The sequence below is a fragment of the Oryza brachyantha genome, chromosome 2 (assembly GCF_000231095.2).
Source record: "Oryza brachyantha chromosome 2, ObraRS2, whole genome shotgun sequence".
Lineage (NCBI taxonomy): Eukaryota > Viridiplantae > Streptophyta > Magnoliopsida > Poales > Poaceae > Oryza > Oryza brachyantha.
Window position 1 is genome coordinate 10979136 of NC_023164.2, and position 27814 is coordinate 11006949.

A 27814-nucleotide genomic window follows, 5' to 3' on the forward strand; every position below is an offset into this window, starting at 1 on the left:
CAGCAAAAGTCCATATGAAATGTGTACATGTGCTTAATATGCTCACATTTCAGGATATGTCCGTATATATGTGCATGACATATCGACATGTACCTAATGTGTTCATATTTTTAGATATATCATATCACTTCATAAAAGTTTGAGATGTGTGAACTGCGCAACAAAATTAAAATGATTTATATTTATTAAATTTAAATTACTAATTGGTGCTTATTTTTTGAGACATACTCAAGTGTATTACTCCCTCCGTCAAAATAACATTATCAAATCCAAATGTAATTATCCCGTATTTTATCAAATCCTAATATAATTTTTCACTCATCACACACATACTAATAAAAAAGCTCAAAGACTACCGTACCCTCCACTTTATCAAATCTAATACAATTATCTCGTATTTTATCTATTCCTAATGCATTTATTTCTTGCTTTCCTAAACTCTAATGTAATGACTACTCAGAAAGAAACTTATTTTTGGCAAGATATATTGAGAAAAAATAATCTTATTTTAGAAAAGAGATGGTAGGATATAATTTTTTTAGACACAAATGTACAATAGCACACAACCATGACTTAAAATATTATATATGCATTTTTTTCTGACGTGTATATTATGAATCTGAACTTAAAATATTATATATGCATGCAAGAAGATTATAAGTATGTGTAAACTCCCTCTAGCCAAAAATATTTGTCGTTCAGGACAAGATTTGGTCAAATTTGTAAAATTCTGAGAAACAATTATTTCTTAAATACTTAGTTTCAATACAAAACAAATGGTATACACCGATTCCTCAAAAAGTATTATTATAATATCATAAATATAATAGGTTTTACAATTTTATTGTAACATAAAATTGCTTATCGAAATTTTATATGCTCGACCAAATCTTATGCCAAACTATAAATATTTTTGACCGGAGAGAGAATCTTTTATGAAATTGTTACAGTGATGTTCCATAATATGTGTGTGCACCATGATCGTACACGAAATTTGTGTGTACGGAGGAATCAAATATCTACTCCCTTCGTCCCTCCGTTTCATAATGAATTTTTCACTTACTATTTGTGTTATTCAATAAATTATAAAAATATTATTTATTTTGCTTGTGATTTACTTCATTATCAAAAGAATATTAAACACGACTTATCATTTTTATATTTGTACTAAATATTTTAATAAAACAAATAATTAAATGTTAAAAGAAATTAAATATCTTATATTATAAAATAGTACAAAATGATCGTGGGACAGGCAATCAAAGAGAGGGAGAGCGAACCATTTCCTTGATGCAGTTCTTTGCACATGGGAAGCTGTCAACTTCTACCGACAGTTCTTCAATTAATGAGCTTGATCTTGGCCTATTTTAATTTATTATTTTCGGTGAACCTGGTCGCGTTTGGTAAGGCATATCCATCCGCCAGGGTCAGTATCCAAGACATGGTTCACAGTAATTTCGAATAATTTTATAAGAAACACGTGGGATGTAAAAAAAATAAAGTATATAGTCGGTACTTAAACTTACGACGGGGTAATACTTAGATCTATAAACTTAGAAAATACACGTTTATATCCGTGAACTCTTTCTGTCTAAAATTATGGATCTGGATGGTATATTAAAACGAGTTCATGGATTAAAATAAGTTTATAGACCTGGATGGTACATTAAAACAAGTTCATGGATCTAAACGTACATTTTCTAAGTTTATGGACCTAAGCGGTACAGCGCCACAAGTTTAAAGACCGATCGTGTACTTTACTTTAAAAAAATAAGACATACGGTTGCACCACTAGTCCACTACGCAGGCCCCTTCTCGATCAGATCTATCTTTCCAGTATCAGGCATTTTTTTATTACATGTCGTTTAAGATTCGATGATATGTTTTTGAAAATACATTTTAAAAACTAAACAAGACCATAGGCACGCGGCACCATATGCGCATTCCCAGTATATAGAGCATCTCAGGTTGGCAAGAGGAAGGCGCAGGCCCGGGTTGTTGAGAGACGCAGAGCGCTGCAATGGCCACCTTCTCAGTGCAGGCACGGCAGTGGTGCAGCAGCGGCCACCTCGCCTCTGCGGCGTCACGGAGACGGTGCTCAGGCCTCTCATGGAGGTGGCCGCAGCACCAACGAGGCTCCGGGCAATGCTCACGAGCTCGGCAGCGGCAGCTTTCAGATTCAGGCGTTGCCGACGACCGGTTGGCCCGGAACCCGGGAAAATTCCATCCGTCTGTGTGGGGTGATTTCTTCATTTACTATACCAGCCCGGTGGATTCCTCCCAGCAACAGGTTGATCGATCGAAACCCTTTTTCCCTATTATAGTACTAGTTGTATACTTATATCTCATTTGGTAACGTATATACATTGGCATATATTTAATTATTCATTCACATGTTCAGTGGTGCTGTCTCAAAATGTGTCCAGACAACCCAACTAAATATTATTAAGACGGAGTCGTGAAATCATTTTGGTTACTATATTAGGAGGAATGTACAAACATCGATGAGAATAGTTAGTGTTATCAATAGGTTGGATTGAAATAGATTAAATGAGTTGGTTTTAATTTAGATTGTTTTCGGTTGGGTGCAAATGGATTGTTACTCTAAATGGTTTGGATTGGATTGGGTTATAGTGACAAATGGATTGGTATGAGCTGGATTTGGTTAGTTGATTTCAAATTCTAAATGGATTTAACCCGTGAAGGGCAAATGAATCATTTAATTGGGCAGCTAATGGATAGGAGATTACACATATGTAGGACCCACATATAGAAATTGATTAAAAGAGTAGAGTACATGTCCGGTTTTTAAACTTGTGGCGCGGTACCACTTAGGTCCATAAACTTAGAAAATACACGTTTAGGTCTATAAACTCGTAAAGAATAATTGGTGCGGGTTGATTTGGTAGACTAACTAGTAAAAATATGGATTGGAGTAGATTTGGATTAGATTGCAATCCATTAGCAGGCTTAGAATTAGTGCTAGTTTAGTTATATGAGTGTGACATCCCTGTTAGTTGTATCCTCTGCTAAATAATTTTTTATACCCTTTGCTCCATCGTTCCGGTCAAGTTTGATTCATCTTCTGGACTTCCATACATTGATCGAAACGATATTAGTTCGTTCCAATCATGTTGGAATTAATCATCAATATTTATTGATGGGCCTAGATTCGGCACGAAATAGCTTAGGTGTACGTGAGAGGAAAGGAGAGAACGGAGGAGGAAGAAAAATGAAGGGGATGTTGCATGGTTTCAATAATAGAAGTAAATCATGGGGACCAGTATTAAGCACCCATTTTCCTGGTAAGAATACTGCAGAGGAAACTCCTGGCCTTTGCACTATAATTTATATATGATAAAAATGCTATAGGACGAAATTGTATAAGAGTAAATTACAAGGCATTAACAATAAATATAACACTTCTCACTCCTATGACTTGGACAATAAAAAAAAAAGTTCACTCTTTAAACAGTGTCCCCAAGATTCCACTGAAGGTCTAATATTTTCAAAGATAAACTGTTTCGCTTGTCTCCAACCATACCACATATAAGACCTATCCACAAACGCGATGGACAGCACTATCTTCACGCAGCATGGACAGTGTGCAAAATATTCCAACATTCCGTACTGAAAGTTCATTGAAAGAAAAGATGAAGATGCGTTTCCATTAGACCTCAAGTTCACGGGATGCATGGTCCTCTTATGAGCATCTGTCTAATATGTTCTTTGTGTCGATTATATCAACAATTTTGGTGGAGGACCCCTCTCCAAATTTTAGGTGGATCGTTAGAGACACCGCCTGCAATATGCTCAATCGTGACAAGAGGACAAAACCCGTCTTATTATCGCAAATGGGTCACTAAGGATGTGTTTGGTTTCAAGGATAGGATAGGTTGGCATTCCTGACCCTGACCCTGTTTGGTTGGTGAATGGGTGGGATGTGTTGGACCCAGGAGAAGAATATTTCTCCCAGATTCAGGTTCAACCCATCGCACCAAAACGGTGGGATGGGATGACCACGACACACAGAGAGGTGTCCATTTTACTTATTAAATTTATTTAAAATATATTACTTGTATAAATATACATCCAATTACTTTAGGTTATTCATATATTAATCCTAGTATTTAATATTTTATTTTGGATATGAGAGGTAACATTTATCCTATCTGATCTCTTCAACCAAACAAAAACCGGTCCAACTTATCACATCTAATCCCTCCCACCAAACAAAAAATAGGGTCCAACCCATCCATCCAACCAAACAAAAAAAAAATGAAACCAACCCATCCTAAGATCCTAGGACAGATCCAACCCAATCCACATCATCCACGAACCAAACGCATCCTAAGAGGACCACCTGAAAAACTAATGTTTTTTTCACAGGCATACCACTCAGAGGCCAGTATGGGCAAAACAATTTTTGCAGGCAGGTCTGGTAATGTCCCATCTACGAAATCCAAATCCAAATTTCCAAATAATTTTTTATATGGACTGATAAATATGAACTTTGTATTAGAAATTGTTGGTCTTCACAAGATCTAAATTTTGTGGTTGAGAATTTTGCATTTGAGATTGTTTAGAGGCGCAAACAACCATTATAACATCTTAGACTTATTTTTACAAAATCTCATATTTAGGCCTTCTTTTGTTTGCAAAAACATCACATCAAACTTTTGGACACACATTTGAAGTATTAAACATAGTCTAATTACCAAACAAATTTCAAATTCCGTCTTAAAACCGTGAGACGAATCTTTTGAGCCTAATTAATCTGTCATTAGCACATATTGGTTCTTGTAGCACTTATGGCTAATCACGTCATAATTAGGCTCAAAAGATTCGTCTCACGATTTTCCCCATAACTGTGTAATTAGTTTGGTAATTAGACTATTTGAATGCTACAGAGGTAGAGGAGATCATACCTTTGCAATTGATTACTTTTTTATTTAACATCATTTAGAGCCAAATAAACAGTACAAATTTAGAAGATGTGAAAGTTAAAAAATGGTATCTTACTTCAAAACAACGTTGAGATTGAATCTCATCAACTACACCAGTGCATATTCCGTTGAAATAAATACTATAGCTTGCAGTATGTGTCCGTACGTGGGTGTGTGTTGGAGCTTAGTAAAAATAAAATGCTTTTGTTTTGTTTAGGCAGCTAAACGTCAAAATACGATAAATTGATTTTCACATACAGTTCTGACACTTTTCTGTGAAAATTGTGTTTTTTACTGACAAAAAAAGTTAGGCGGATCTTCTATCCACGTCCGAAAAGGAGTTTTAACCGTCCGTAAAATTTATTTTGTGGTAGTGTGTTAAACAAACCTAACTAATTTTGAATTTTAAAATGTGCGACACCAACATGTGTACCCACTTGTGAGAAAATTATTTTTGAACCCCTTATGAGCCTTCGTGACAATGCCATGTGGGCCCCTAGACACTGTGGCCAGCGACGTCGTATTTTACTAAAAATTAAACTATATAGTCTTTCATCTGGTTGGATTAATCTATCCACGCACACTGATGGCACGTTGGATCAATGTAAATGAAGTTTAAGGTGATGAATGTAACAAAATGTGTAAGCAGGGTGTTGTACATATGTGGGATATGCACACTTACTCAGGAAAGCCAGGGGTGATTGTGTGGCTTTTTTAAAAAAAAGTCCGGTATATTTTAAAACAAACAATAGATTTTAAATAAAACTTGTATGTATTCTTAGCGATATAAAAGGACTGGAAAAGAACCTTTGTTGAAAGGTCTTAAAATAAACTCTATAGAAAATTCAAGACTTATAAGCAAAAATATGGGAGGCAAAATCAACTAGTTAAGCAGATTTAAGTTGTGACAGAGAATCTAGTTTAAGTAAAAATCGTCATAAAGATGATGCTCAATTTAGTATTTCATAAAAACGGAAATAAATAATGTTTTGTAATGCTTCAAAAGAACGGAAAAGATATTTTTCCGATCAGTTCAACTTACAATCTTGAATATATGTTGCCGAGAAGGTAGGAAAGAAATGTCAATTTTGAAAGATATCAACCGCTGATTATTTCTGGTACTATACCTCTAATGATTTTGAAAACCCGCCAGACCTGGACAGTTGTTGTTACTGAAAATTAGATTAGAGCTTAAATTGATTCCTAAAATTGATATATTACGAGTTGCCACAAAATAATTATCTTATAAATCTTTCTCAACTAACCACGTATCTATATTTATATTTAGATTCGTAAAACAAAAATTAGTGAGTTTCCATGTAGGCAGGGTGGAACGGGCCGTTGGTTTACATTTATTTTAATTAATTCGTTTGCCGTGCGATCTGCCGGAACGAGTTCTTTTTATCGGCTAACAGGATGGGGCACAACGTTTTTTTTTTTTTTCATAGGATCAGCCCAGTCATCTTTTCTCTTGCTGCGCACCAGCTGCTACACGTAAGCTTGTTGCGGCTAAAGGATGGAGGTGTAGGAGGCTCTTTTCTGGGTTAGTATCAGGAGTAACGTAGGATTGGAAGTAAATATTAGGGGCTGCTAGCTGGAGATTACTTTTGACTAATTCCCAAAAATAATTTTTGGGAACAGAAATTAGGCACGGTTAGCGATACTCCCTGGCAAAAAAAATAAAAATAAAAATAAAAAATAAAAAGACCATCAAAGCAGGATATTTCTTCTCAAACTAGGATATTTCTATGTAGAATCTTCAATATATATTCCATTTCGCTCAACTACCTAGAATTAGGATATTTCTTCATGGTGCAATATGAGTTATCTTATTCAAAGTTTCGTGCAAGTGTGCAACAATATATGACATATTTAAGGTCTCTTTAAAAATAAAAAAAATCACAACAAAATAAATAATAATTACATATTTTTTAAATAAAATGGGTTAGTGAAATGTTGTGCCTAATGTTAACATTATCTAACTTAAATAATTATAGGGAATAGTAAACAAAGTTATCGTTAGGCATAAGCCAACGATAAATGTCGCTTCAAATTCAGGGATAAAGTTTTACTCCCTCCAAAATTAATTGTCAGGCATGATAAAGTCGTACTAGGAAACGACTTGCTTGCAGCGTCAACTCGGAAATAACTTACTAGTATTTGTAACAGGCATGGATGGCACAAGCGGAGAAACTGAAGGAAGATGTGGCAAATATAATAGCAACTTCAGTTACCTGTACCTTGCTCGAGAGGCTGCAACTTATCGATGCATTGGAGCGCCTTTGTGTGAACCACCTTTTCGAAGAGGAGATTAATGTTTTGGTAATGCAAATAAGCGGCATAAATGTCACGGACTGTGATGATCTTCACACAGTAGCCCTCTGGTTTTACATACTTCGTAAACATGGTTACAGGGTTTCACAAGGTAAGATAAAAGTAAAGTAATTGCATTCCGAGTCCTGTTTATGTAATCTGACAAAAACATGAAAATGAGCTGGGTAAAAAAAAAAGCAAAGACATATTTACAAATAAAAAATAATTTATGAATGAAACTTTTATATATGTATTCTTAGTTATCTAAAAACCAAGACTGAAAAGTAAGCCACGATGAGAAAACTATAAAATCTACTCTATATTTAATATTAAAAATTTAAATTTTGACTTATAAGCATAACAAAAAAAAAGATGGTCGCATAGATAACCATACATTCATAAACAATCAAATTAGTTGGTCGCCGTGGCATTGAATTGGTGGTGCATCGCAGTCCATCTTGTCGGATGGGCTCTCATCACCCTTATCTTTTTGCTTATGCTTATGTTTATAATATAAAATTTAAATTTTTAGCCTTATATTTGGAGTTGATTTTAAGGTTTTTTTCACTAAAGTTTATTTTTTAGTGTTGACTTTTAGATCGCTAAGAATACTTATATAACCTTACTCTATCCTACCCCATCTGAGGAACAAACTTGCCCTCCTTCTTGTTTAATAATTTGGCATGGTTGTTCAATCCCCTGCATGGCCTGCAATGAATTCTTCCCCTACTCTGATGAAATCTCCGACAAGCCCGATCTCTTCACCACTAAGTTCCTACGAAGGTTAGCTACATTTCCATCGAAACATTTTTTTTTGTTTTGAATGGTGTTCGCCGTCGGAGTTGTTTGTGTTTGCACACATTCTCACAGCTACTGCGACCGACCTCCACTGGCTTCGGCCCACCTAGCTAGCAACAGACATGTCCGCTGCAAACAACCCGGCCGTGGACAGGACATATGTTGGGGATCGGTAGCTAGACGCAGCGGACACAGGAAGGAAGTCATGTAGGTGGCAGAGCGAGCCAACCCGTGGACGACGAGCTTGAGGTGAGGGCCGATGCAACGGGCACACGCGCAGCGGGCATGGGCAGCCGGTTGAACTAGCTTAGGAGCCTGGGCAAAGCGACGAGAGGCCACTACTTGTGGCTGATGGTAGACGCGATGCAGCAGACGTAGAACAGTAGAAGTAAGGGACAAAAACAGATCATTTTATCCTACTTCTCACTTCTTTGCTAGTTGTATGCATATATATTATTTCATGCCTTTTGGTGTCCATTGGAAGATATCCATAAAGGTATGAAAGTCGAGAAAATGTGGAATTCTAATACTGAACTTGAAATGTACACCACGAGCGGCCGGATGTTGAGGTTCATTAAAGTTATAGTATGTGATCATTATAAGAGCAATTTTATCATCCTTAAAGAAGGTACCAGGAGGTCACTATTTTGTATGTAAAATTTGATATCTCTTGGTATCTTAGATATTAGAAGGTACTAAATTTTATATAGAAAAAGTGATACCTTATAATATCTCCTCAAGAATGAGAAAAATGCTCTCATTATAAAGACATGCTTTTGGAGATCTTTTGAGAAAATAACTTGTTTTTTCGATTTCCTGCAGTAAATTTTGCCTAACATTTATAAGGTACACTGTGCAAAAGACTTTATCTTGGAAGTGCAGAATTAGGAAATATCAACCTCATATTTTCGCTTTTACTTAGAGGTTTTTCATCGTAATTTAATTTTTTGTCTTAGCTTTTATATCAATAAGAACACATATAACAAAGGTTTTATTCATAAATTATTTTTCTTTTACGAACATGGCATTTAATTTTTTTCCCCTGAATCACCCAAACAATTAATCACCCCATATGCCTTCCAATCCAAACTCAAACAATTTTATTCATTTTTCCTATCACTTGACTTGTCATTATGACAATAGTTAATTTCCTAGATATCTTTTTATATTATAGGTGACAAAATTATATTATTAAAAAAACTTCATTCCTTGCTATAGACGTGTTTGCTAAGTTTAAAGATCAAGAGGGGTGTTTTGCTGTAAGCAATCCAAGGGACCTACTAAGCCTATACAATGCTGCATATCTTGGAACCCAAGGAGAGACAATACTTGATGATGCTATTTCCTTCACCAGAATGTGTCTAGAATCAGCACATGCAAATCTGGAAGGGTCATTAGCTCGTGAAATAAAATGTGCGCTTGACATCCCCTTGCCAAGGAGAGTAAGAATATATGAGGCAAAGGAATATATATTGATTTATGAGCGAGAGCAGGTAACTCATGAAACGATACTGGAGTTGGCAAAGTTGAACTCTAATATTATGCAACTCCATTATCAGGACGAACTCAAAATCATTTCAAGGTAAAGTAATGACGTCATTTCAGATTCTTTTCCTTACTTGTTTATAAAAACAATCTACCTATTTTCAAATTTTAGTCTAAACTGAAATTTGTAACATTGTACACTTTAAATTGGCCACAGCGTAGATAATAGTTAGTATTGAGTGGTAGTGCATAAGTCCATTGTATTAAGTCTCGAGGGACTGGTATATCTAGAGTTACATTGGAAGGAGATAAAAACGAACGTACAGATAAAAATGGAGTCCGTACAAATTAATCTTATCCTAACATATCTCTAAGTAACATATATCTCTAATAGTTGCAAACAAATTAATTTGCAGGTGGTGGAAGGATCTACAAATTGAATCAAGACTCTCATTTGCTCGAGATAGAATTGTCGAATGCTATTTTTGGATAGTAGGAGTGTATTATGAACCACGATACTCACGAGGCAGAATTATTTTGACAATGGTAATTGCAATTGTGACACTCCTGGATGATATTTATGATATATATGGGTCTTCGGAGGACTGTGAACTTTTTACTAGGTGTATGGAAAGGTTTGTATTATTTGTTTATGTATCCATATGTCTATACAGTGTATTCTTACACGAGAATAAATAAGTAGCTAGTAATATAGAAATTGCTGCCGCTCAAATATTACTGATAAATATGGCACCATTTAGTTGATAAAGAAGGAAATTGGACATATTTATTCAGAGGTAATAGTGTATCATAGAAACAAAAATCTTATGTAATTGGATATTTATTTATTCAAAACTAAAGTAGTCAATCATGTTCACGCCAGTGGCAAAGCAATGTAATCTATCCAAGCCACTACAAAAAATTTGTAGATTTGTTGTACATCTAATGCAAGAAGTTTGTGTGTGTGTTGGGGGGGAAGACCTTAGTAGCATATGCCTTACATACAATCCATATACCTTGCAAAACTGAGAAAGAAAGAAACATAAGTTTTATTTTATGCCAGCACAACAGGGGGATCCTCCGCTATTAATTTTCATTTATAAATGAGTGCATATGTATCAAAAGAACATGGTAATAATGGAAATTAAGCACTATAGACATAATTTATGATGAAAATTATTTTAATTATTTTAATTATTCAATTGTCAAATGAACTTAACCATCGAATACTTTGCATAGTATTAACAGTATGTTGTCATAGTGCCTGTGTGACATGGAAATAACGGTTCTCATGTTTTATCAATAATGGTGTGTTGTTTTCAAAGCCATACACAATATTACAAACCAAGCTGCTAGGAACTAGAACAAATTCAATAAGTTTAATTTTTAAGCTATATTTAATTGTTGAGAGCCATGATAGATTTTCTATAAATTTTAAAATTGTACTTGTGAACTATTGTTTTGATAAACATGATATTTATTCCAACGAATAGTGTTGTAATGTTTATCTTCAGATGGGATCAAGAGGCTGCCCATGATATCCCAGAATACATGAAGTTTGTTTATAGAAAAGTTTTAGATGCCTATAAATACATGGAAGATCTCTTGGCAGAGGAGGAGAAGTTCCGCATATCCTACCTAAGAAACTTAGTATGTATTCTATCGCTTATCCGTGTCATGTATTTTACCCATAAACAACACTAGCAAATCAGATATATTAAATTTAACATTATGTAATGAGTGTTATAGTCTATTAGCATCTAATATTGAAACCACCCAACTTCATTATACAGACAATAGAATTGGTTAGAGCATTTAATACAGAAGTGAAATGGCGTGATGCAAGATATGTCCCTGCTAGTGTTGAGGAACACCTACATATTTCAACAAGGTCAGGCGGATGTTACCTTTTATCATGTGCTTCCTTGGTTGGAATGGATCATATTGCAACAAAGGAATCATTTATTTGGGTTTCCAGCGCACCTAAAATAGTACGTGCACTTTGCATAATTTTGAGACTGTCCGATGATCTCGAGACATATGAGGTAATTCACTATGCATAATTACCATATTCAGCCTTATGAGAAAGTAGTAGGTGCTATCAAATAGTACTCCCTTTAATTAGATGATGTTCCTGACTTTTGGACATACCTTATTCAAGACAACTATGTATTTATCATTGTTGTATAATTTGCTTTATCATTAAGGGTAGGTATTCTCAACATGATTTACATTTTATATATTTGCACAAAATTTCTAAAAATATAGAAACACCACCATCTTTAAAAATCTAGAGGGCATAGTATAGCACCATGCTACCAACTTAAAAATATACATAATTATACACAAACAAGTTTCATCAAAAGATGGTAGTATATACATGACACGTACTACCATGTAATAATTTATCTCAAAACTATTGCATACACGAACATATAAAATTGTAAATATGACATGAATAATGGCATGTACTTTTATCAATAACTTAGAGTATGCATTTCTCTTTTTTTTCTCCCTATATATATTGTATTTCGTAATCAAATGATGTGGTTGAATGTGAATTTTTCTCTCAAAGACACTTTAATTGCCTTATTTTGAGGTGGTTGAATGGAAGCATCCTACTGTTGAGTACTTGATAATGGTTTGTACTTACATACAACAGAAACATGGGAAATTCACTTGATTACTTTACTGAAAATCAAGATGAATAAAATTTATCATGAAAAATTGCAGGAAAATGTGTTTAACTCGTCATATATTTGTATGTGCAGAGAGAGCAAGTTACACTACATGTTGCTTCAACAATCAATAGCTACATGAAGGAGCACAATGTTTCAATTGAAAGTGCATGTGAAAAGATCAAGGAACTAATAGAAGACACATGGAAAGATTTTAACGATGAGTGGTTAACCCTTGGTAATGTTCAGCAAAAGCAATTACTTGAGAGGATTTTCAACCTGGCAAGGACAATGGAGTTTATGTACAAACAAGAAGACAAGTTCACTAATTCCCATAGCCTAAGAGATAGGATACAATCGTTGTTCATCGAGATTTTGTACTCACCTAATGATAGTTAACGAATAGACAAGAATATCATCTTATGCACCAATGTATGTCATGTATTACATAGATTACAAGAGTGTACTATTGTTAATTTTTATGTTATTTGTTCTAAATAAGTAATGCCTTGGTTTTGTAACAGCCATGTACCTAAATAATTATGTATTACATATATTGGATTGAAACTTCAGTGACCTGAAGCCTTGTGCCCGCTAACTATTTGGTTTTGTTAGGTTTGTCATTTTCCAAATTTTAGTTCCTAAGTCATAACAATAAAAACAATTGGACATGATTCATATAATATGAAGATGACAATGTACATTACCAGCACTCATTGCTTTAGTGTTAGTCAACTCATGTGAACTAGGAACCTAGGAGCTCGTTAGGTCAACCAATGGTGTCATGGCCATGAAATCAATGATCGCAAGAGCACCACCTAAATCATCTTCTCCTTCAGAGAGAGAAGGATATTTTGGTAGTCACAAAGACACATGGACCTTCCTATTTTATCTAGCGACACAACTACCACAAGCTAGTGTAGCTCTTTGGCAATCAAGCCAATTTGAAGCCCATGCTGCAAAAGCTAAAGGTTCACAACAAGATCACAACCTCACTAAGAATGAGTCAAATCCTTCATGACTAGAGCAGGAACATCAACACACACTATCATTTTATCCATGAGTATTTGGAGGCTCTCCACATTTCAACCAAGTTAATAAGCGGATGCAACAAACATGCAAATATCCTCATGATGTCACCGAGGCATGTTCATTTGGAGGGGTTGCACAAGAAAATGTAAATTCAAAGTGCGTTTTTATTATTAATTTATGATTAACAATTGGTATTTGAGATAATTGGTTTTGATATTTGATTTCATTAGTAATCGAAGTGGTGGTATCATGTGACTGGATATCTCCGGTCGCAGGAACACAAGAGGTTAGACCCTAGATATGTTGGCAGCCAGACCGCCAGGCCCAACGGTTAGACCCACCGTTGTTAGATTTGTTTCGGTTTCAACTAATGTTTTAGATTTTGAATTTGTTCTTTGGGGATTTGACTTCTAGATGGTTTCTATATGTATGGACATTGTTATTATGCGTATGTGAGTCAAGTTGGAAAGAACGTGTGCTTATATATGGGTTTCTTGTTTGATTCATGTGTAGGTGTGTCTTGATACATTGGGGGAGTGTTGCCAGTGATGGATCAAGAGTCGACTTGAGTGAAGATGATGTTCGAACGATCAGTATGTCATGTGAGATGCTTAGGCTAAGGAACAATGCATGTGGTGGTGAAGATTACATATGGCATACATTCAAAGAATGCGTGCTTATGGAAAGAGAAGTTAAATTTGAAGGAGTCCAAATATGGAAAGATTGGTGTTTGTTTTGTAGGGGAAGGTTTCCTAGTAGATTAGGAGTCCTTGCATATGTTGGATTTGTGGCTTTAGGTTGTGTTCTACGGATATAAATAGTAGAGGGGTGGAAGCCTCTTGGTATCGATTTTTTAGTATATCAAGTTAAAAGAAACGTTAGGGTTTTGAGTTTGTTCGAATATTGAGAGAGTAGTATTGTTGTTGCACTTTATAAACACAAATACATGGTGTAATGATAAATCTACTTTTAAGAGTTCATCGATTTGTGTTTATTGGTTTCTTACGGTTATACCATCGAGATATAGGTAGTCAGAACAGCGGGACTACGATAGTGAGGTTGTGCCATGCCTAGAAATTTAAGCTAAATTTCAAAAAAATGTGTGAGTTCATTCTCGGTCCAGGAAAAGCACAAGTATATACTATGACAATTCAGTATAGATCCATCATTATAATAAACAAATAAAATAAATATAGTCTGAACAACGCAGTGGAAAAAGAATGTGTAATGTAGCTTTTCAAAAAAGCGATGACATCAGCATAGCCGCACAAACAACACTTGAGGGTACTAACTCGCCTAATCTTTGAATGATTTCTCGTCAGACGGAACTTGGGCTTCTAGGGAAAGGGGCTAAAGCAAGCTGAGTATAATCACTGTACTCAACAAGCCACCAACAAATGCAAGAAGAATGCATACATGTGTATAAATGAATAACAACTAACACTCACTTTTGCAAAAATAACAGTTAAACAAAAGCAAAAAAGTAATATATAGTTAAATAAAAAGTAATTAAATAATAGTATTAAACCAACCAATGGTCAGTGCCAAACAACACCGCACCAGGTCCAACACTAATATTGTGCTAAAGCACACTAATACCATGCTAAAACACATGATACTAGCTTAACTTTCTCAACAAGTTTTACCATATTTATTTAATTATGAAAATAGTGAAACTAATTATAGCGAATCTCTTTGATCGCCCAAAAATCGTGGGTGTAGTTGTTTAAACAGTTTTACTCTAATAAGACAACTCCACGTACGTCATCACGATATCCCGCGAATAGGTTGTGACACAACCCTTGACATGACCCACTCATTCACTTCCATCCTTACGTGGGTGCCTAGGAGAGGAATGAGCTATATGTCAAGTCCAAACGTTGCCCACGCTGACTTGCGGTAAGTAAGGATAGGTCTTATGAGACTTTCCTGTGAACTGGTCCTTAATTGTTTTAATGCCCCAGGTTTTCGTCAACCTAGAATGCTACACAAAACACACAAAACAACCCACTAGATCCCAAACTTCACAGAGTCACATATATGAGATCATCCAATCACTACGTAATCTGTTATAATATATTAGAACTAAATTGGAGTTAGAGGTATGTGTAAGTATCGAATAATATGATGGTACTTCCCGTCCATGCACGTCGATGATAGTTGGTACGTAAAAACTAAATAAATCACAAGGGTTAGTATAAAATACTTAGCAAATATAATATGAAACTAAAACATATCGTATATATTTGGAAACAAAGAGCAACAAGTATCAATTCTCTTTGAAAAGAAAGTTGGAATTTTATTAAACCATAGTTCCCATCCCATGCAGACATGAATAAACTCCTAATACAATGAAATAGTAGTTCTCCTCCCGAATAGACATGGCCGTCCTTTTAGTATTACCAGTAAGCCGAGAAAACGGGTCCAACGCTTACTACAAGGATCAAGAATGAAAAATCAACTAAAACACTCCATGGATACGCATGGTACTTCATTGAGTTAATCAGAAAAAAATGAGAATTATGAAACTTGAAAACAACATGAGTAACTCAATTATTAATTTGAAACCTGAATAAATTTAACCCAAATAATAATATAAAGTCTGATTCAATAATTATGCACGACCAAGCAAGTAAATATATGTATAAGAAAATAATGATAGCATAGCATTTTAGTCATCATATATCAATCATATAAGTTCGTCATGTACTTGCCTAACTCTTGATGTTAAATTTTGCTCAGCACCTCCACAACTCTGATACCTATGGAGCAAAATATCATATAAAATCTATATATATATATATATATATATATATATATGTGTGTGTGACTAACTGACAGTACTGAGAATACTGAACGTATTTCTGATGATAAAACACGGAGATCTATTTATTCCGCCAACCTGTATTTAACTACCCATACTAATCTATTCACTGTTTTATACATAAATCAAAAACCGTCTAATGAAAAGGGACAAATGATAGAAGTTTGAATATCTACAGAGAATTTTGTACAAGTTTTATTTTGGGAAGAAAACCGTACATGAGACCCCAATCAGTCCCATCTGAAAGGAAAACGAACTGCTGCGCCGGTTGGTAATCTAGTTAGCAGCACTGATTTTAGCGTTTCTCCTAACCTGTTGATCTGAAACAAACAGAACTGGCGGCGTTAGAAAGACAATGGTAGGGCCTAAAACCTTCCTTTAGACAATAGGACCTAATTTTGGACGATTACATACTAGATTGCAAAATATTGTTTCAGCCTACCGGTTGAACATTAAATTCAAACTATCAGTGAATAAAAATTAATTCCCATTTAAATTCTAGGGACTACCCTTGCTGTACAGACCAATAGTTTTGGAATCAGAACAAAGGATCGGCAACAACATAGGAATCGCAACAGAATGAGTGGAGGTGGATCGGTAGCGGCAGCAGAGATCGATCAGCCCAACAGCAACCATTACCAGCAGTAGATCAACTGCAACTGCAACTGCAAGACAACAGATCGGATCGGAAGTACGTTATACTCCACTGGTTATCAGGGCAAAGAGACAGAACGATGTACTGGAGACCAGCTTACTCCCAAACACTGTGACAGCCTCGAGAGATGTAACAAGAGGACCGAGCCAGTGGAGATGAGATTGGGCATTTATTCACGGTCATCCATATCAGAAAAGTAGGTTGTTACGCTCTGAAGTAACACGAACTTGCATATTTACCGTCACTCGCTTTCCTCGATCTACGCTTACCCTCTCGTGAACCAAACCCTAAAAAGGGATCAGTCATGATTCCTTGTTTTAAAGAGTAGCCCTGCGACAGAACAGAGTATATACCCATTTAACCAGTTTCAAACTTGGAATTCGTCCAAGTCTCGCGAGTAGCCACCCGAACGTTGCCACGCCCACGCAGCAGCCTCCTCTCCTCGCCAACCACGCCTCAACCACACCTGGAGAGCGCCACCGCACACTCTGCGACCATGGCGCGGCGCGGCGCGGCCGCGATGGCGGCGGCTGCGAGGGAGGAGGAAGAGGCGTCGCCCCCGCAGAGGCTTGTGGAGGCCGCCCTACGCGGGGACGTGGCGGCCGTGGAGGCGTGCCTTGCCGCCGCCGCAGACGACGACGGGGACGATGGCGTGCCTGCGGCGAGCCGCGTCGGGGTGGCGCGCCTGCGGGTGAGGTGCGCTGAGGTGGTGCTTCGCGAGGAGGCGGCTGCTGAGGTGATTGTGGAGTTCCGCGAGCTCAAGACCGACGTGTCGCCGCTCTTCGCCGCCGCGCACGCCGGACAAGCCGAAGTTGTTCGTACCCTCCTGGTAAAGATCGTAACCAAACTACCGTCAACAAATTGCTCATTTGCTTGTAGTTTCCAATATCATGGTTCAAAGGCGTTGGTCCATTGAATTAACATCATCGTTACACCCACTCGAATCCCCGCACATTCCATCTCAACGGTTTATCATCGCCCCCAAATACAGTGGCAAATCTATGTCTACCTAAAAATTATCGAATACAATTCGATAAATTCATTTTAGTAAATCGGTAATAATTATAAAATAGATAACATGATTCAATATATATGTGCTAGGTAATACTTGTCTATATTCAGGTAATTTTTTTAAATATGTATATATACTAATATATACCGGGCATACCATGTAGCTCCACCCCTGCTTTCAGAGAATAAACATATACTCCCTCCATTTCATAATGTAAAATGTTTGATTTTTTTTAAAGTTTGATCATTTATTTTATTCAAAAAATTATGAAAATATCAATTATTTTGCTTATGACTTACTTTATTATCAAAAGAATTTTAAGCACGACTTGTCAATTTTTTATGTTTGTACTAAATTTTTGAATAAGACGAATGGTCAGACGTAAAACAAAAAAGTCAAACATCTTGCCTTATGAAACGAAGGTAGTAATAATTTTTGCCCGTTGTGCTATCGTGAAAAAAGTTTCAAGGTTGTTTTAGTGCATTCATTCCGAGAGAATTCCAAATGAATCGGTAATGGTTAGTACAAAACTTTCTGTATGGCTAGTACAGTTTGGTACTATCCAAAATAAAATTTGCACTAATCTGCTTGCTAATATGAATTATTACTCCATCCGATCTTCTATGGTTGACGACGTTACCTTTCTAGTATATGCCTGACGATTTGTCTTATTTAATTTTTTTATAAATATGTAAAAAATTCATTTTGTAAATTTACTTAATGATAAAATAAATCATAATAAAAATAAATGACAATTGTTTTATTTGAATGAGATAGTGGCCAAATGTTGTGTGAGGACGTTCCAAAGCCTAGGTGGTGCAATGCTCCGAGACATGTCAGCGCGAAATATCTGGATGGATGGGGTCTCAAATTAAACCCAAATAATTACGGTAACCATCCAACCTCATCGCAGACCCCGACATGTCTTAAAGAGGGCACTCCAAAGGCTCTAAGCCATCGGATATGAAATAGAAGACATAACCATTGGAATAGCCATGCCAGTCATCTACGTCATACGCCCGTCAACCACTCGATGGTGGCAACCAAAAGCGTACCCCAGAGACTCGATCTCAACAAAGGCATATTCCCCGGTTATCTCAACCATTTCAAACCCATCCTCATGTGGGACTAGTTGCCTAGGAATGCAACATAGTCTCACATAACTCATCTCAAGCACGATATCCGAATCATAAGTGGTTCTAAGCATAAAGCATAATAGTCTTAATAAGTTCTAAGTAGTACTTGGCGACAAGCCATACATATTGGTTCATGCGGTAAGCGTGCTACCCAAAAGCCCATAGGCAAACCGGCTAGGGTAAATCCCTAGTTAGAACCATCCTGGAAATCACAAGCTGCATCAAACTCCTCATCCAAACAGTCAATACCTGCAGCAGGGTCTGAACCAAAAACAAGTAAAAGAAAGCAAGAAATCAGTACATTAATTAAATTAATGTACTGGCAAGTCGGTGACAACCCTAGCATGCTACATGTTGGCCGTATTCAAGGACAAGCTGTGTATAGGTTAATTTGCATAAATGCCAGATTTAGTTCACAACATTTTCTCAACGGAATTTTTTTTAACAATAGTATAGAGTTAGTAAAACTTGTAATGTAAATGAATAAATAACACGCGTCTACCCCTCAAGGTAGATCATCACCACTTACCATCATATCATCACCATTCACCGAACTTTATCCAAGTTCACCAACAAAACATTCCAACCATTTTTCAAGTTCACAAAGAGTTTATCAAAATCACAAACTATACTCATGACACTTCACCATGCCGCTCATGACCGTGAGCACGGCTAATCGATTAGTTTTAGACTCTGCAGAGTTTGTACAACTTTTAAGCCCACATGATATGGATCGCTCTAGTTTGTCCGATACCCGTCGGTATCACCGCACTCTACACATTGAGTGTGATCTAGAGGTCATAACAAAACCGTTACATTGTTTATTGTCTAGCCTTGCACCAGCCCGATGTGTGTTTTACCCACGCTACTAGCAAAGTAGCGCCACTAGGTAGCGGGCCCATGCTTTAACCTAGCGCCGTAAGGAACCCTACCCGGAATCCCTCACGAGGCACGGCACCGTTGTATTGGACAGACTGCCCGCTCAAATCATCACATACCACAAGTCATTAATAAACTTCATCACAAACCATAGGAAGTTCCGATAAGTTACCAAAACCCGGTAACGCATACTCTTCGGCCTACCAAGATGCAAGGCTAAACTCTAAACAACTTAATAGGTTATGGCCAGCCCATACTTAGCACATGTGGTTTGTACTGTTTTCATTAGTTGGTGACATAGAGTGAGGTCCTTAATCGACCCGGGCGAACGCTCCCCTATCGGTGCACATCTACTACCATATGTACACCACTCGCCGCCCAAGTCAAAAAAACAAGTTTCCTCCATTTTCTATTCACAATACTCACACATTTAAAATTCTATCCAGCAGCATCAAAATAACCTTTTTCACATATAACATTTATCAAAAATGAGTAATTTGTAAGGCGGTAACCGAATATATAAGCATATAGCGGCAATATAAGCATAGCATAATCCCAAATAACACAATAATTGTATCCAAGAGCACCCTATGGTTACAACCAGCAAGGATTTAATATTTCAAGGTAGGTTATGCAGCAATTTGGTCATATCTACCATTCCCATATTTATAAAATTTCTTTTTCTAAAATTAATACTAGCTAACGTATGCATGTTTGCAATAGAATCATTTAGCCCATTAAAACATAGGATCAAAGTGGTCAAAGGAGGGGCTGACTTGCCTTCGTCCGCAAACACCTGAACCTGGTCTTCAACAAACTCACCCTCTTCTTCTTCGACGTATTCTTCCTCTATTCAAAATACGCGTATACGATAAATACAAAAATGCATAAAAACCAAAAATGCATGAAAATGCATGAGACTTATGCAGTGAGTGTGTGCTGGTCTCAGGTGGCCTCTAGTGAAGAAATTTTTATTTTATCACTTTGTTTTACAGAGATATGCATTTAATAATTAAAAAGGTTTAAAAAGGGCTAAGTTTTATTAAGCAACATTTTTGTACAGAAGTGAAAAAAATTACTTTTACAAAGTTACAGAGCATGATTTTAGAAAATTAACAGAAGTGGTTTCATAATTTTTAGAGCTATTTTCAATTTGTTATGGATTTAACAAGCTCTAGGAGACATTTAGGGAAAAACAAAAATAAAGGAAAAGTTTGTACAAAAAGTACCAAGTTTTATATTTTTCTAAAATAGCTGACAGTTCCACGGATCTAACAAAACTGGTTTCACAATTTTCGGACTTAAAATGAATTTTCTACAAAATTTTTAATTTCTGCTCATTCTCAGCTAAAAAAAATAGAAATCAGTTTTCAAAATTTAATTTCAGCCGGGCCCACACGTCAGTGAATGGCGTTTTCTGATGTGAGGGGCGTTTTGCAGAAAGGCCCTCGTAAGATAGGAAATCAACCCGCACTCCCTTGCTTCAGTAATTTGTGTCTAGGCAGTTTTCGGATAGGACCCTAGCTTTAGTCGAATTCTCCGAAGGAGGTCCCTCGTCGGCTCAAACAAGGGGCAGCCATGGGTGAGTTGGATTTTCAGCTCGCCGGCGACGATCGGTGGCCTGAATCCATTTGAGCGCAAAAGAGAAAATGTAGAGGGAGTCCTTGCGCATCCGTGAGTGGTGGTGGTGAGGGAAATGGTGGTCCGTAGCCCATGGAACACGAGCAACAGCGACGACATGTCTAGGTATGCCCATGCATGTGCTTGCAATAGCTTGTTTAGTGCATGCGAGGGCTCGGTTAGTGCAAAAGAGTTAGTGCACGAGCTGTCCCAAGGTACCAGGGTGCTCAACAAGCGAAGAAAAGGAGGAAGCGAGGTCCACGGGAGCGGTGAAGACGGTGGTCGGCGGCGAGGTCGGTGGCGCCCACCACTTGTTCGATAGATTGCTTCTTGGGCAAAAGAGGCACGAATGAGCTCGGCATGATACGTAGATCACGTTCCATAGGAAGAAAGTGAGAGGGACTCACCGGGGATGGAGAACGACGACGTCTAAGTTGCCGGTGCCGGGAAAGACGGTCGAGCTCCGGGCAATCTGGGCATGGTATTCGTTTGCTCGGGCTTGGAACGCGATGTGGGGATGATGCCCTTGCTACTGGCGCGCTGGCTTGTGAAATAAGCAAGAGTGAAGTGGGGGGGAGTGAGAGAGAGAGGGGTGGCTAGTGAAATAATGGGGTTTCTTGGGCTCCCATTGGGCATGGAGGGCGGTGGAGGCTGTGAGGAGAGATTGGGAGGCTGCCATGTGAGTCCTAGGAGTGTGGAGCCCACTTGCAAGTGAAAGAGATTTGAAATCTGGTTTGGAGGCTAAGTCATGGAAGGTTGTCAGCCATGGATCTTTGGAGGGGATTGAAGGGAGATTTTGTGCAGCAATAAGCGTGTACTAGTGGTCCTCTTGGTCGGGGGTGATGTGGAGAGTGAAAGGGCTGAAGTGGTTTTGGTTAGAAGTCTTTGGTTTAGGCTTAATAAAGGGATGAACATGGGTTGACAGCATGATTAGCAGCCGTTGACAGTGCAATTAGTAGTTGATTCGATTTTTGGAGGGAGAGAAGAAAGGGTTAAAGAGTGATCTATGGTGTGCCACTCCTCGTAGTGTTAGAGGAAAGTTAGTAGAAGACTTTAGCTGAAACAAAACTTTTAAAAGAGGTTTTTAAATAAATTTTACCAAGAGAGCAAGTTTGAATCTACTAAGCAGTTTTTCAGGATTTTCGAGAGATTAAAATAAATCAAAGAGATAGCAAACCTTAATGAAAAATTTTGAAACTTTGAGGGTTGATTTCTGACATACCAAGGTATTTTTCAGAATTTTTGTAGAATTTTTGGATGCACATAAATACCAAATTAATTATTTTTGTGACTCTAGGTCTATTATTGCATGTGATGATGAGATGATTAAGATCCAAAAACAATTAAAATCACTCCCAACCACATGATGCATTTAAGTTAAATTTAGTTCTCGGGTTTACGGGCTTGGGTATGTTACATGTTGGTTCGAAAGTGAATGGCGCCAAACATAAAAAAACGCAGCGAGTAAGAACTAATTATATTCAAACAAATGGTTTGGCTTTTTCCGATTCTTTCCGTATATTTTGCTGTTATAGTTACTGGAATGACAGTATCTATATAATATTAGTGGTTTATGGAAGATTAGCGGACCACTCTAGTGGTAATTTATGCTCCTTTTGTTTTAAAATATGAATATTTCTATGATTCGAATCTTGTTTCTCAATATAAGCATTTCAAATATTAATCTCAGTACTACTTATTTCATCGATCACTTATCCTCGATCCCTGTTAATCACATCATTTCTATTGTCATGCACACATACCCTACCACTTCCATTCATTCCTCGTTTAATGAGGGGCATCATAGTCTTTTCTGAAGTGAGTTAGCATTAGGGACATGGTTAATGACCTTTTGGTATGGTTTGACAGTAACTGTTCTCCCTTCTGGAATGGGATGGATAATCTTCTCCTGTTGTTTTCAAGACAAGAATGTGATGGGCTGGCACTAGTTTGAAGCTTCTAAATTACTTATTAATTTGATTAGAGTGTTGTGATGGGCTAAAACTCTGCAGTGCCCACTGAAAATGCTTCTCTTAGTAAGCTATGTTGTTTATAGAACTTTTTGCATCTTGATAATGTTCCACAGAACAAATCTTTCGCAGTACCCCACTATAAGTATACAAATGAGTAATGAAGTCGACTTATAGCCTTTGATGTGATACAAAATAGATGAGATTCCTTCGGACCTGTAAGGCCCATTGGAAAGTTAGGTGGATGGATCAGTAGTTGTAATCAACAGTATCTTTGAGAAGATAGCTAATCTGTGCTATGACTTACCACAGCTCCAATGCCGGCAAGTGATACATCACAACAACTCACCTTGAACAAATTCTCGAAATCTGGAAAGCTAGCTATACAATTTCTGTGTAGTATATTTCCAAAACCTAGCTATTTAGAAATTATCTTTTTTTTAATGAACTCCAAGGTGATTTTTAATTCTAGTTGAGAATGTCGGCCCAATTGATTGAGGGAAATATTCGCCGTTATTCATGTACTTTAATATTATTAAAGAAGAGAATGTTCTTAAAAAGCAGTAAGAGAAGTCAAAACTGTTGTGGTCACCCCATCTTCTAGAGCTTAGGTGGCCTTGTAAGTGGTTTTAAAGCTTTCTTATTTGACATATGAAGTATAATAGTAGATATAGTTATGTACCCACATATATTGATAATGCACGTATGTTTTTAAAGCATTTTTCCTATTCTTGAGGAGATATCATGAGGTACCACTGTTTTCTACGTAAAATTTGGTATCTTCTAGTATTTAAGGTACCAAGAGTTATCAATGTTACATAGAAAACAGTGATACCTCCCGGTACCTTCTGAAGTATTTTTATGCACCAATACAGGCATAGCAAAATAAGGTATGTATGTGGTGCACAGTAGGGCTGGGGCTGAGGTTCCATTTGATGTACCTGATGGTTGATTTGTGAAACTGAGTTTATAATAATTAATCAGGCTAACCTAGTCTGTTAGGTATACAAGCAGGGGTATTTTCTTTTCTTTCATGTAAATATTTGCTCTCTTCCTAATAAAATGAAGCTATGTTCTCCAGCATTTCTGAGGCAAACAAGAAAATTGTGTGATGAAAATTGATAAAATCATGTATAGAAATAGACGAGCAAATATATATAGAAGATGCACATACATAGCAGGAGGGATGTGAATTATTCAGTGTTCTTGGTATTCATTTTTTATATCTGCTTAAAAATGGTATTGTGAAATATTCCATAGTCTATAGTTATATAAATGAAGTAATGGACATGACATATCAATACAGAGTGCTGGAGCTGATGTTAATCAGAAGTTATTTCTGGGTTATGCAACAACAGCTGCCGCACGTGAAGGAAACAAAGATATTCTAGCAATGCTTCTGCAGGCTGGAGCCACTCAGGAAGCTTGTGAACATTCCCTATCAGAAGCTATTCTTTTTGCTGAAGCTGAATCGGCTAGACTCCTGGTCTGTTCAGAAATGATAGGTCCTGAAGCTGCAACACATGCATTGGTGACTGCTTCTTCAGGAGGCTTTGATGATGTAGTGGTCATACTACTGCAGGTGTGATCAAATGTCACCAGTTATGTACAGCCAATTACATCGCACATTTTCTTGCATACATGTCTGTTTACTGATTCATTTTCATTTTGTCAGAATGGGGTTGATGTTAATTCCATGGCTAGGGTTCTCTTGAGGTCTGTCAAGCCTGTACTACATGCTAATGTGAATTGCACTCCACTGGTGGCGGCAGTTATGGGCCGGCAAATTTCCACTGTGAAACTCTTGATTGAGGTATCCGCCATAACCAAATATATGACAACTAGGGATGCGTTATGTATGTCCAGATAATTTTTATCGCCGACTGTTTTGCCGATTAAGTTCATGTTCTGTTACAAGACAGTGCTAATTTGTTTCCAGTACGCTAAACACACTGGCTGCCTTTTTTTCAGTAAACGAAATCTCAGCCAGTCAATTTTTCCACATTATTTTTTTTGAGGCAATTTTTTTTCCACATTATTTATGAGTACTATACATATGATAAATTGGAAAGAAAACCTGAGTACGAACCTTAGAATGTTACTCTTGTCATAAAATTTGTGTGCAGGAAGGCTCTTACTTGGACTGTCTTGTGCAAGTTAGTTCTTGGTGTTGGGACGCTGCAACAGGTGAAGAACTTCGTGTCGGTGCATGCCTTGTGGAAAAGTACAATGTCATTTGGTGTGCAGTAGAGTGCTACGAATCTAGTGGTGAAATCCTCAAGTTACTGCTTGACAAAGCACCATGGTTGTTGGAAACCCCACGCAAGGGTCGGAATCTTCTTTGCCATGCCATACTCTGTCAGAACCTGAATGCAGTAAGTGTGCTTCTACATGCCGGTGCCAATGCCAGATTTCCGATAATGACAAAACTTAGACATGTCTCCTACCCTATACATTTCGCGGCAAGATTGGGTTATGCACCCGTACTGAAACAACTCATGTTAGATGGAGCTCAGATCAACGCACAGACTTCTACTGGGGACACTCCTCTGATGATCTCAGCAAGGTCTGGACACTCTGACTGCTTTCTTGAACTGATCAAATTTGGGGCGGACCTTGGGATGGTAAACAATGCAGGTGACTCAGCAATGATGCTAGGGAAGAAAAGTTCGTTTCGCTCCGCCATCGTCGACATTCTTTCCAGAGCATTGAGCTCTGGAGCTTGCATTACTACATCAGATATCAGTGTCTTCTCTCCGCTGCACTACTTTGCCGCAAGTGACAGTCCAGAAGCTCTTCTCATGATGCTACATTACTCAGCTGAAGATCTGAACAAGCTGGATGGTTCAGGGCTCACTCCCGTTATGGTTGCTGCCGAGTCAGGCCATGCTGATATTTTCAGGCTTCTAGTGATGGCAGGGGCAGATATTGCTGTCACAAGTGCAGAAGGGAAAACCGTGATGTCGATCATCCGAAGCAGAACTCCTGAAACTAGAGATTTCTTTGAACAGATGTTACTCCAGGCTTCACTAGCAAGTGTGATCACAAGCCAGACATCATTCAGGCCCCCGCATTACGCAGCCCGAATGGGCGACGTGTCCTCGTTGCTGCAGCTCCTGAAAATGGGCCATGATCCCAATTCACAGTCACAGGACGAGGATGGCTATACGCCTCTGATGCACGCAGCCGCTGCCGGGAAGCTAGGCTCGTGCAAGGCGCTGGTGTCCCACGGCGGCGCGGACTGCGGCGTCGGCAACGGCAGGAACGAGACGGCGTTGTCGGTGGCAAGGAATAGCGGCAGGTCGAAGAAGGCGACGGAGGAGTGGCTGCTGGACCACCTGCAGTCGCGCGCCCACGTCCTCGCCGGGGAGGAGCTGATGAAGCACACGCGGGGCGGCAGGGGCTCGCCGCACCGCAAGACGGTGCGGATGATGAGGTCCGGCGTGCTGACGTGGGGGGCGACCCGGCGGAGGAACGTGGCGTGCCGGGAGGCGCGAGCCGGCCCCAGCGCGGCGTTCGCCAGGAACAGGAAGGCGAGCATCGAGGCGCCCGCGCGGCAGCTGATCATCCTCGTGGAGACGGTGACGGGCAGGGAGATCCACTTCGAGGCCAGCCGCGCGTCCAGCGTCGAGCTCTGGGTGAGAGGCATCAATCTCGTAGTGTACATGTGTGCATGGTCAAGGGCTCAAGGCCAGGTAACGAGCCAGCTGGGGGCTCAATGGATCTCTGCCTGCAAGCCGCCTTGCATACTTATTTCATCCTGTCACTATGTATGCATTTTGCTCTGTAAGTTATGTTATTTATCGCTTGTAAGTTTATTTATTGCTTTTTACTTGGTTGTTTTGTACAAAAGGATGTATTTATAAACACATCTTGGATTGTGCGAGTCGGTTCGGAGGTTCAGGTTAAATTATACTATTTGTGAATGTATATACACATATACGTTTACTGCTGCCCCTAGGTGTTTTATTTTTGTAGTCATCACGACGTGCTGATTGATTCAGATATCCCATTAGAGATGTGAGATTATAGTGGCTACACCTATACCTATGCATCTGATCGTTAACATTACTGTTTTTTTTTCTTTTGCAATCCAACGACTGCTCATAATTCCATGTATTCGTTTTTTTTATAATTGAACACGGCCTTTGCTAATAAATTGAACTACTACGGTGACCCACGCACATTGCGCGGCTAGAATTTTTATAAAATTTTCTCGCACAATAATATCTGTTCTTTCAATTTTTTATAAAAGAATATTAAAAATAGTAATATAGTTTTTAAACTCTGACTTTCTTGACCAAATTTATATGTTTGATATTTTGATTAACATAGTAATTCATATGTGTATAAAGCAAAAGTGTGGATCCTTTATTATTCTATTATTTAGAATAAATTAATGATATCTAACATCGTATCTATGATTTATTTGTTTATCTTCATTTTTCCATCTTTATCTTTGGAAT

The 27814-nt window shown here is 37.9% G+C and overlaps 2 protein-coding genes and 1 long non-coding RNA gene across 4 annotated transcripts; 2 read left to right on the forward strand and 1 right to left on the reverse strand.

Moving 5' to 3' along the window:
• Nucleotides 1-2005: 2005 nt before the first annotated feature.
• On the forward strand, nucleotides 2006-12809 carry LOC102699289 (alpha-terpineol synthase, chloroplastic-like). Of its 2 annotated transcripts, XM_006648550.3 has the most exons (7): nucleotides 2006-2290; nucleotides 7116-7371; nucleotides 9276-9639; nucleotides 9959-10177; nucleotides 11057-11192; nucleotides 11336-11587; nucleotides 12314-12809. In XM_006648550.3, the coding sequence occupies exons 1-7, from the start codon at nucleotides 2021-2023 to the stop codon at nucleotides 12617-12619; spliced, it is 1803 nt and encodes a 600-aa protein (XP_006648613.1). In that variant the 5' UTR covers nucleotides 2006-2020; the 3' UTR covers nucleotides 12620-12809. The 2 variants fall into 2 exon arrangements, with proteins under 2 accessions (XP_006648613.1, XP_040376826.1); XM_040520892.1 differs by lacking the exons at nucleotides 9276-9639; nucleotides 11057-11192; nucleotides 11336-11587; nucleotides 12314-12809 and having other exon boundaries at nucleotides 9959-10041.
• A 4418-nt stretch (nucleotides 12810-17227) lies between these two features.
• LOC102722838 (ankyrin repeat domain-containing protein 17-like) lies at nucleotides 17228-27238 on the forward strand. Its single transcript, XM_015833698.2, has 4 exons — nucleotides 17228-17560; nucleotides 24655-24930; nucleotides 25024-25161; nucleotides 25475-27238. The coding sequence occupies exons 1-4, from the start codon at nucleotides 17228-17230 to the stop codon at nucleotides 27212-27214; spliced, it is 2487 nt and encodes an 828-aa protein (XP_015689184.2). The 3' UTR covers nucleotides 27215-27238.
• LOC121053635 lies at nucleotides 20569-21967 on the reverse strand. The gene is made up of 3 exons (XR_005811178.1): nucleotides 21786-21967; nucleotides 21598-21704; nucleotides 20569-20607 (listed from the first exon to the last, which is right to left on the reverse strand). It is a non-coding gene; the product is annotated as an uncharacterized LOC121053635 (long non-coding RNA).
• Nucleotides 27239-27814: the final 576 nt, after the last annotated feature.